Source organism: Terrapene carolina, unplaced genomic scaffold (genome assembly GCF_002925995.2).
Source record: "Terrapene carolina triunguis isolate 2854851 unplaced genomic scaffold, T_m_triunguis-2.0 Scaffold173, whole genome shotgun sequence".
NCBI lineage: Eukaryota > Metazoa > Chordata > Testudines > Emydidae > Terrapene > Terrapene triunguis.
In genome coordinates, this window is record NW_020664524.1 from 645751 (window position 1) to 657273 (window position 11523).

Below are 11523 nucleotides of genomic sequence, written 5' to 3' on the forward strand. Positions count from 1 at the left end.
TCAGACCAAAGGTCCATCTAGCCCAGTATCCTGTCTACCGACAGTGGCCAATGCCAGGTGCCCCAGAGGGAGTGGACCTAACAGGCAATGATCAAGTGATCTCTCTCCTGCCATCCTTCTCCATCCTCTGACAAACAGAGGCTAGGGACACCATTCCTTACCCATCCTGGATAATAGCCATTAATGGACTTAACCACCATGAATTTATCCAGTTCTCTTTTAAATGCTGTTATAGTCCTAGCCTTCACAACCTCCTCAGGTAAGGATTTCCACAAGTTGACTGTGCGCTGCATGAAGAACTTCCTTGTATTTGTTTTAAACCTGCTGCCTATTAATTTCATTTGGTGACCCCTAGTTCTTGTATTATGGGAATAAGTAAATAACTTTTCCTTATCCACTTTCTCCACATCACTCATGATTTTATATACCTCTATCATATCCCCCTTAGTCTCCTCTTTTCCAAGCTGAAGAGTCCTAGCCTCTTTAATCTCTCCTCATATGGGACTCGTTCCAAACCCCTCATCATTTTAGTTGCCCTTTTCTGAACCTTTTCTAGTGCCAGTATATCTTTTTTGAGATGAGGAGACCACATCTGTATGCAGTATTCGAGATGTGGGCGTACCATCGATTTATATAAGGGCAATAATATATTCTCAGTCTTATTCTCTATCCCCTTTTTAATGATTCCTAACATCCTGTTTGCTTTTTTGACCGCCTCTGCACACTGCGCGGACATCTTCAGAGAACTATCCACGATGACTCCAAGATCTTTTTCCTGACTTGTTGTAGCTAAATTAGCCCCCATCATATTGTATGTATAGTTGGGGTTATTTTTTCCAGTGTGCATTACTTTACATTTATCCACATTAAATTTCATTTGCCATTTTGTTGCCCAATCACTTAGTTTTGTGAGATCTTTTTGAAGTTCGTCACAGTCTGCTTTGATCTTAACTATCTTCAGCAGTTTAGTATCATCTGCAAACTTTGCCACCTCACTTTTTACCCCTTTCTCCAGATCATTTATGAATAAGTTGAATAGGATTGGTCCGAGGACTGATCCTTGGGGAACACCACTAGTTACCCCTCTCCATTCTGAGAATTTACCATTTATTCCTACCCTTTGTTCCCTGTCTTTTAACCAGTTCTCAATCCATGAAAGGATCTTCCCTTTTATCCCATGACAGCTTAATTTACATAAGAGCCTTTGGTGAGGGACCTTGTCAAAGGCTTTCTGGAAATTTAAGTACACTATGTCCACTGGATCCCCCTTGTCCACATGTTTGTTTGACCCCTTCAAACAACTCTAATAGATTAGTAAGACATGATTTCCCTTTACAGAAACCATGTTGACTATTGCTCAACAGTTTGTTTTTCTATGTGTCTGACAATTTTATTCTTAACTATTGTTTCGACTAATTTGCCTGGTACCGCAGTTAGACTTACCGGTCTGTAATTGCCGGGATCACCTCTAGAGCCCTTTTTAAATACTGGCGTTACATTAGCTAACTTTCAGTCACTGGGTACAGAAGCTGATTTAAAGGACAGGTTACAAACCATAGTTAATAGTTCCGCAACTTCACATTTGAGTTCTTTCAGAACTCTTGGGTGAATGCCATCTAGTCCCGGTGACTTGTTAATGTTAAGTTTATCAATTAATTCCAAAACCTCCTCTAGTGACACTTTAATCTGTGACAGTTCCTCAGATTTGTCACCTACAAAAGCCGGCTCAGGTTTGGGAATCTCCCTAACATCCTCAGCCGTGAAGACTGAAGCAAAGAATCCATTTAGTTTCTCCGCAATGACTTTATCATCTTTAAGCGCTCCTTTTGTGTCTCGATCATCAAGGGGCCCCACTGGTTGTTTAGCAGGCTTCCTGCTTCTGATGTACTTAAAAACGTTTTGTTATTACCTTTGGAGTTTTTGGCTAGCCGTTCTTCAAACTCCTCTTTGGCTTTCTTATTACATTCTTGCACTTAATTAGGCAGTGTTTATGCTCCTTTCTATTTGCCTCACTAAGATTTGACTTCCACTTTTTAAAGGAAGTCTTTTTATCTCTCACTGCTTCTTTTACATGGTTGTTAAGCCATGGTGGCTCTTTTTTAGTTCTTTTACTGTGTTTCTTAATTTGGGGTATACATTGAAGTTGGGCCTCTATTATGGTGTCTTTAAAAAGCGCCCATGCAGCTTGCAGGGATTTCACTTTAGTCACTGTACTTTTTAACTTCTGTTTAACTAACCCCCTCATTTTTGCATAGTTCCCCCTTTTGAAATTAAATGCCACAGTGTTGGGCTGTTGAGATGTTCTTCCCACCACAGGGATGTTGAATGCTATTGTGTTATGGTCACTATTTCCAAGCGGCCCTGCTATAGTTACCTCTTGGACCAGCTCCTGCGCTCCACTCAGGACTAAATCTAGAGTTGCCTCTCTCCTTGTGGGTTCCCATACCAGCTGCTCCATGAAGCAGTCATTTAAAGTATCGAGAAATTTTATCTCTGCATTTCATCCTGAAGTGAAATGTTCCCAGTCAATATGGGGATAATTGAAATCCCCCACTATTATTGAGTTCTTAATTTTGATAGCCTAATTTCCCTTAGCATTTCATCATCACTATCACTGTCCTGGTCAGGTGGTCTATAATAGATCCCTAATGTTATATTCTTATTAGAGCATGAAATTTCTATCCATAGAGATTCTATGGAACATGTGGATTCACTTAAGATTTTTACTTCATTTGATTCTACATTTTCTTTCACATATAGTGCCACTCCCCCCCGCGCACGACCTGTTCTGTCCTTCCGATATATTTTGTACCCCGGAATGATTGTGTCCCATCGATTGCTCTCAGTCCACCAGGTTTCTGTGATGCCTATTATATCAATATTCTCCTTTATCACAAGGCACTCTAGTTCACCCATCTTATTATTTAGACTTCTAGAATTTGTGTACAAGCACTTTAAAAACTTGTCACTATTTATTTGTCTGCCCTTTTCTGATGTGTCAGATTCTTTTTTATGTGAATGTTTATCATCTGATCTGGCCCTTACATTATCCTCTTCCTTCCTCTGCTCCTGACTATAACCTAGAGATTCTCTATCAATAGACTCTCTCCCCTAAGAGAAGTCTCTGTCCGAGCCACATGCTCCTCTGCAGCAGTCGGCTTTCCCCCATCTCCTAGTTTAAAAACTGCTCTACAACCTTTTTAATGTTTAGTGCCAGCAGTCTGATTCCACTTTGGTTTAGGTGGAGCCCATCTCTCCTGTATAGGCTCCCCCATCCCAAAAGTTTTCCCAGTTCCTAATGAATGTAAACTCCTCCTCCCTACACCATCGTCTCATCCACGCATTGAGACTCTGATGCTCTGCCTTCCTACCTGGCCCTGCGCGTGGAACTGGGAGCATTTCTGAGAATGCCACCATAGAGGTCCTGGATTTCAGTCTCTTCCCTAGCAGCCTAAATTTGGCCTCCAGGACATCTCTCCTACCCTTCCCTATGTCATTGGTACCTACATGTACCACGACCACTGGCTCCTCCCCAGCACTACACATAAGTCTGTCTAGATGCCTCGAGAGATCACCTTCGCACCAGGCAGGCTAGTCACCATACGGTTCTCCCAGTCATCACAAACCCAGCTATCTACGTTTCTAATGATCGAATCTCCCATTACTAACACCTGCCTTTTCCTAGCAACTGGAGTTCCCTCCCCCTGAGAGGTAACCTCAGTGCGAGAGGCAACCCCAGCACCATCTGGAAGGAGGGTCCCAACTATGGGAAGGTTTCCCTCTGCTCCCGTTAACTGCTCTGCTTCCCTGGGCCTTTCATCCTGTGGATTGTTTTGGAATAGCCTTTGCTAGTAAATCGAAGATTCTACACTGCAAACTCCTTCCGCATTATAACCTCTTTGGAGCAGGGACCATCTTTATTCCTGCATTTTGAACAGCACAGAGCACATTGTCAGCAGTTGATTATTGCCAAGCCCCTGCACTGAAAAATTACAAGACAGGTGTCTGTAGTGGGGCGGCTGTCCCACTCGCTGAGATTATGGGCTGCGGCAGGCCACTGGGCCTGTGCAGACACACAGCCAATGGGAGAAGGGCTTACTGGGAGCCAATCAGGGCCCAGGTTGGAGACAGCCAATCAGGGCCAGGCTCAGCCCTATAAAAGGCTGCTCAGGGAGAGAGCAGGCAGTCTGTCCCAGGCCTTTGAGAGGGGAAGGTCTATCTCCAAACTGGGAGACTAGCACTGCGGACAGTGCAGTGCTGGCCAGGCTCAGGGAGCAGAAGGGAGCTCTAGCCTGAGGCCTGCCAGGCAAGCCCTGATTGGAAGGGCCTAGGGGGTGCAAGGGGTGGTAGGGGAAGCAGCCCAGGGAGGCGGACAGATGAGGGGAGAGAAGGAGGACAGTGAGGCTGTTGCCCGAGGGTCCCTGGGTCAGGACCCAGAGTAGAGGGTGGGCCTGGGTCCCCCCCATCCCCTTGCAGTATATCTAGCTATTGGCCATAGGGAGCGGCCAGTACAGACCACGCCAGATCCCTGACGGGAGGGATTAGACTTTGGGGTGTGTGGTTGATTACGGTGGCTGGACAAGGAGACTGCTGATTGACACCCCCCCCCCCCCCCCCCGGGGGGGGGGGAAGGACTGAGGGGCACTGCCGGAGGGCAGTGGTCCCGAAGAGGACACCGCGAATTGGTGAGCGACGTGGGCTCAGACACGCCAACCGAGGGCGAGATGACGGTCGGGACACCACCAGGAGGGGGCGCTCCACTGGACTGAGCTAATTCCCAAGACAACCAGTAGGAGGCACGGCGGTGGTGAGTCCCAACCCCATTACAGTGTCCCAAAATCATGAGATTGGATTAAAAACCATTATTTAAAAATAAATGAACATTGGGTCACTTTATTTGCCTTCTGGTATATTTACTTCTCGCTTTCAAGCTCTGCCTCCAATCTCCAGTGCTAGAAAACTCTCCCACTGGCTTTTTTGGGGGGGATTGGTTGGTGGGTGGGTGGGTGGGTGGGTGGGGGGCGAAGGGGGAGATGAGATTCTACTGCAACCTTCCAACTCCAGGAACTGAGTTAAGAAAATCACTAAATATCACAAGACTCATGATAACACTGCAGGACTTGGCAACACATGTGTTTGATAGATTCTAGTTTCAATAGGGTTACCATATTTCAATACTGCAAAAAGAGGACACTCCACGGGCCCCTGGCCCTGCCCCAACTCCACCCCCTCCCCTGAGCACCCCGCATTCCCCCTTCTCCCTCCCGCCCCCTGGCGGCGGCTGCTGCTGCGCTGGGGAAGTTGCTTCGGCTCCCCGCTGTGGTGGAGAGCGGTGGGAGCTGGGAAAGTTGGAGCCCGGGGAGGAGGTGCCCTTAGCATGCCTCCCTATTTTCCCGGACAGGTCCGGCTTTTTGGAAATTCCTCCCGGATGGGGATTTGAGGACCAAAAAGCCGGACATGTCTGGGAAAATCAGGACGTATGGTAACCCTACCCCAGAGCCGCCGCCCGCCGGACCCCCCCAGGCCTCACCCCAGAGCTGCCTGCCGCCCGGACCCCCCAGGCCTCACCCCAGAGCCACCCGCTCTCCACAGGGCCCATCCTCAGCCTTCTCCTTCCTCAGTGCCCCCTCTCCTGAGAGCTTGCCCTCCGCAGTCCCCCCACTGTCCACAGCCCCTGCCTCAGAGCCTCCACCCCCTCCCATAGCCCCCTACCCTCAGAATCCCCCCCACCTCAGAGTCCCCCACCCTTCACCTCCCTCAGGGGAGCCTGGTCCCAGCTGGACCCGGCGAGGCTGCGGCAGCCGAGGCTGCGGGAGGCGCTGCAGCGTGGGCCCTTCCCGGGTGGAGGAGTTCGGGCTCCCGGGAGCCGCCTCCGCGCGCCGAGAAACTTTCCCCTGCGCCGGGACCCGCCCCCAGGCAGTGGCTCTGCCGGGGGGGAGGCAGCCCCGGCTGCACAGACCGCTGGCGGGGCTCCTTGCACGGCCGGGACGGAGGGGGGAGACTGAGGCTCTGCCAGAGCCGCGGGGGATGCTCGGAGGAGGGAGAAGTGGCCGCGGGTCCCCCGCACCAGCAGCTGGCTGCAGAGACGCCACCGTGGGGCGCAGGGTTGCAGCAGCACGGCGGGGTTGCAATCAGCAGGCTGAGCGAGCTGACACCCCAAGAGGAGAGGGGGCAGTGGGTAGGGTTATCATATGTCCATATTTCCGGACGTTTTTATATATTTAAAAAATCCTCGCCTGTGTTGAGAAGGGATGGGTGGCATTTTATGAGTCTTTGTACCACATTTTTGGAAATTTTTCCCCATTAGATTAATTCTCACAGAGTAGCCACCTTTCGCTAGAGAGACTACATCTCCCAGCAGGTAATGCGGTAACTACTCCCAGGCAACTACAGAGGGCCTTGCGGCACCCACTCCTAGTCAACTACACCTCCCAGAAGGCGTTGCGCCCGCCGCTTCCGGTCAGATGCCGCTACCGAGGGTGCTGCGGGGCCACCCACAGTTTCCCTAGCGGACGCCGAGGGGTTGGTTGGTGGCCGCTGACTTCAGCCGGCGCGTGGCCTGGTGGCTTGTGGGAGTTGTAGTCCGGGCTGCGGGAGGCGGCGGTGCGGGCGCCCAGGAGCCCAGGGAAAGACTCCAACGCCCATCGGGCCCCGCGGGAGCCGGCTGACAACGGAGCCAAAACAACCATGGCGGCGGCGAGCTGGCGGCGGTGCTGGTGTCAGCTCAAGTGTGGCTCCACGTCCCGGCAGTGAGCGGTGAGCGGGGATGGGGACTCCCCGTCGGAGCCCCCTGCCGGGGGGGGGGGGGGGGGGGACCCCCCCCCCCCCCCACACGCGCGGGCGGTGGAGGGGCCACGGCGGGGAAGCTGCAGCTCGGGGCTGACACGCATCCCCGTCACGTCATGGGGGGGCCTGTGGTGCGCCTTCCCCTGCGCGGCCTGGGGACCAGACCCCTCTCAGCGGGGCGTTTGCGTCCTACCTGCCCGGCACGGCGCAGGGCTTGTGGCTGGGCTGTGGGGGGGATTTCAGGCCTCCCTCCCCCTACGGCCCTACAACTGTGAATGAACACCTCCCCCCGGAAAAACCGGGGAAAGTGCTTGTTAAAACCCATGATTTTGTGCAACCGCGAGCACAAAATAGATAAACATGGGGGAGGGGGCTTTAAAATGATGTTCTCTGTCGAAATTGTAACAAAAATAAAAAATCATATTCTGCCAAGCCTGATTACATTGGCTTGGCGCTGTCTAAACACACACTTTCAAGCACCACACACACACTTGCATCCAACTAACTACATTGGTTTTGATTGATACCGTTTGTTGTTCGGTTACAAGTCTGTGCATGGACCCTCTTGTTTTGGAAGACATGCCCTGTTTTTACCAAAATCAAAATAGGGTGTTTTTTATTCCAAAATAAGTATCCGTGTACAGACTTGCAACTAAACCTCAACAGTATAAATAAAAGCTGGTATTTTGGTGCAAGTTTGTGTATAGACAAGGCTTTGGTTGCTAAGATTGGAATAAAATTACAAAAGGACCAGGAACCGAAATCTGTGGACATTAAAAAGTACAAAAACAATAAAAACTTTAAGATTATCTTGTTTTATAGCTAAAAGTTGATATTTGTGATTTATAATAGATGACTAGATAGAATGGAGGCATCAGTGATTTCAGTGGTGACATAGTTAGGCCCAGGCTGAGAACTTTTGAAAATACTATGCTCAAGATTCAATTAGCATGTACTGCATAACCAATTAATATTGCAGTTTTTGTGCTAAATGGTGACTTATGTTGGATATCCGAAGGACTATACTGTGGCTTCACAATGTTTGGAGACTTATTTGAAGAGGACTTTTCCTTTGTGTCAAATAATCAATGTGGAAAAGGGAAGAAATCAAAGTCCAAAGATACCGAGCCTCCCGCTCCAAGGGAGTTCACCAAATTAAGTGGTATCAAAAATCAGGGCGGGACCTGCTACCTCAATTCCCTTCTCCAGACTTTGCATTTCACGCCAGAATTTAGAGGTACTGTATCTTAAAATATAACTTTCTAAAGTAACTTTAAAATTAACCATGTTTATTACTGTAGTGCCTAAGGGCCAACCCCATTGTGCCAGCTACTGTACAAACACAGAAAAGAAGACAGTCCTTCCCTCCAAAGAGCTGTCAAGCTAAATAGACCAGACAGACCCAGAGTGGAGGGAGGAGTAGAACACACTAGCAGAGTGAAAGATGTGAGGGCAGCAAACACTGTGTTCCACGTTTCCCCCCCTTCTTTGGGGTGGGGCGGGGGTTCATTTATGAAGGGATACACTGAATAAAAGAAAAGGGAAGGGCAGGAAAGAAGAGGGGCAGGTATGGAGTAAAGCTGAGGTGGAGGGAGGGTAGGATTGAAGTAAATAACCAATCAGAACAGAGAAAGTCCAGTCAAAACTGTAGAAGGCTCTCTGAATGTCCAAAAGAGCAAAAGTCCCTGCTTTTGTCTCTACCAGCAACATGTCATACTAACAATATTTTACTAGAAATTCTGCATTGACAGTTGTTGTCAGTTATTTATAAAACATTACTAATGGAAAGCCAATTTCAAAAGCACTGTTCACTCCAGATAAGCTGTAGCAGCCAAGATGAAAACAAAGAGCAGGTGGTCCATAAAGTTAATATCTCTCACTTCTGCAAAAAGACATATATCCTGTCTAGATATTTTATGTATAATTCACATCATAGAGACACAAATGTGCTTATAATTTCTTATTTAAAATAGGATGCAGTTTCACTTTGGCCATTGCCTCTCATTCACTTTTCACATAACCATTAACTTATGAAGAAGCAGTTCTTCAAGACATCTAACCATTTGTATGTTTCTTAATATTGGTATTTAATTTGGATGGAGTGAAAATAAATTGGTACAAAAAAGTGCAAATGTCTTTCAGGAATAAACTTCTTAAGATACTTAAGGATTTCCAGGGATGTTTTTGATAACTTTTCATACAAATAAACTAAAATACGATACATATGAATGTAAAGCTTCTTTATTTTAAAGTCATGTTTCCTTTTCCATTACAGAAGCACTGTTTTCCCTAGGCCCTGAAGAACTTGGTTCTCTGGAAGATATCAATAAACCAGATGTAAAGGTGTTAAAATCTACTCTTATTATCCTCTGCTGTAGGTTGATTCAGAAAAATGAGGGTTTGAATCAAGAGGGAATACAATTTCTGACCATACTGGGAAATATAATAATTGATGGGAAGCCAATAATTTGGTTTGTCAATGCATTCTGTTTTGTGCACTGGTGAAAGCCGGTGCGCCAGTTATTTTGCAATAATATTCTAGATCTTGATCCTACTCCCATAGAATCCAATAGCAAAAGTCCTTCTGACTTCAGTCGGAGCAAGAGCAGGCCCAAAACTTGTACAGTACTGTTCCATATTTTCTTTATGACTAATTAAGGCTCCAATTCTGTGACTTCTTGTTTGTGGGACTGCTGCATCCTTCTGGAGCCTTGCAGATGTAGTGGTCTACCTATGCACAAGACATTACAGGATGGTGCCTAATTTTTATTTTTAAAATGCTTACTAGCATTGGAACACAGATTTTGTTTCTGTATTCTCTGTTTAAAGTGATAGAAGCAAGTTGTTGGTGAAGTGAGTTTTCTCTGTAAATCAAAGCTACAATAGGTAGCTGTCCTAGCTATGATTTAATTAAATCTCCGAAGGCCATGTTCTTTTGTTTTTTGAGGTACTAAAATGTGCAAAATACAAAAGAAAGTTACTGTTTATATTATGATAGCTTAAATTTAAGTTAATTGTTTTTCTTTCTGTATATTAATTTACCACCATTGAAATAATGAATTTAAATTTCTCAGAGATACTTAAGGATGAATGTAGATTTTGGAAAGATGTATCCATGTTTATAGAATTGTGAAGTAGGCCAAGTTATAATTAGAACACAAGTGCTACTGGGTTGATGGTGGCTTATTCTCACTTCTGTGCTAAATCCTAATTCATTTTATTTAAAGTACTGGTTTTGAAGTTGCTTCCTGAAACCTTTTTTTTTTTTAAACATTTAGGTTCGAATAATTCCATTACAGTTACAACGATTATTTGCTCAGCTTTTGCTCTTAGATCAGCAGGCTGCATCTACAACAGACCTCACTGAGAGCTTTGGATGGAACAGCAATGAGGTACAGTATGGTATCTGTAAGGACAACAGCTTGTAAGAGTTTCTTCCAAAAGAGGGAGAGGATGACTCTTGGAGACTTGAAATATTTTGACATGTGAGAAAGTTTAGAATTTTTCAAGCTGGGGAAATATATTTTTAAGTTGGCAAATATTATTCTTTTTTTGTCTGCATCGCCACTGAAAGCACATATTGACTATTTCCTATGGAGAACTAGAAAATGGGTTTCTACAGATATAAAATATATTTTTAAAATATTTCTGTAGTTTTTCATTTTTTGCAGCAATACTGTTTGCCTGATGACTTAAGGCTCCAAGTCCTTCAAATAATTAGGCGCTTACTTTATGAAAGGGAATAGTCCCACTGAGTTCAGTGGGAGTAGAGTGTATGACCTGGTTTACGTTATGCATGCTTGTAGCATAAATAATGGAAGTAAATTAAGGCTGGAAAGAAGTAGGGGGGAAAAACAAACTTTTAAGTTAGCACAGTATTCCTCTCTTGGTAGTAGGCAACTCTCACATTGTATCTTGCTTCCTTTTAAGGCCTTTGTTATGTCTCTAATGTAACTTTTGATTATTGCTTTTAGAAAATGCTTTAGTCATCATAATATGAAAAGCAGGAGACTGCACTAATAAACCCTTTTTTTAAAAATGTGTCCTGTGTTGTCTTGCAGGAGATGAGACAACATGATGTACAAGAGTTAAATCGGATTCTGTTCAGTGCTTTGGAAACTTCCCTTGTGGGGACTTCTGGCCATGACCTTATTAATCGGTTGTACCATGGGACTGTTGTTAACCAGATTGTTTGTAAGGAGTGCAAGAATGTCAGTGAGAGACAGGTAAATTCCTAGGATAGCTTTGTGTGTGTTTAATAGCATAGATTGTTAGCAACTTGTTAAGCAGGTTACGGTTTATTGAAGATGTTAAATTTTCTGTACGTGTAAATGCTTGCTTAACCCCACAAAATATTCCAAGTTAATTAAATATTTTGACCATTCTAATAATCAATTTATTGGAACCATGCAGCTTTTATGGGTTAGGACTCTGCAGACTTCTAAACACATGGAAAATATTCAAGGCTTATTTGTTCATACTGAGTCTTGGCTGGTATTTTCTAAGCTATAGTGAGGGCATGAGTCATCAGAAGAAAACAGTAGCACTATGGCAATTTCTAGCTGAGTTACTGTGTATCGTCAATGGTAGATATGATTAAGATGTAAGTAATGATGTTACTACAGTGAAACTCCATTTGTTTCATTCACGTTTTACCATCTAGTTTTACTTTTTCTAATCTATGTTTTTTACAACCAGGACTTCTTACAAAACTAAATTATGACAGGAATTAAACAG

The 11523-nt window shown here is 45.5% G+C and overlaps 1 protein-coding gene across 1 annotated transcript; it reads left to right on the forward strand.

The window, feature by feature from the left end:
• The first annotated feature begins 6638 nt into the window (after window positions 1–6638).
• LOC113406975 (ubiquitin carboxyl-terminal hydrolase 40-like) lies at window positions 6639–11024 on the forward strand. Its single transcript, XM_026653960.1, has 5 exons — window positions 6639–6756; window positions 7805–8023; window positions 9062–9129; window positions 10065–10178; window positions 10848–11024. The coding sequence occupies exons 2-5, from the start codon at window positions 7825–7827 to the stop codon at window positions 11022–11024; spliced, it is 558 nt and encodes a 185-aa protein (XP_026509745.1). The 5' UTR covers window positions 6639–6756; window positions 7805–7824.
• Window positions 11025–11523: the final 499 nt, after the last annotated feature.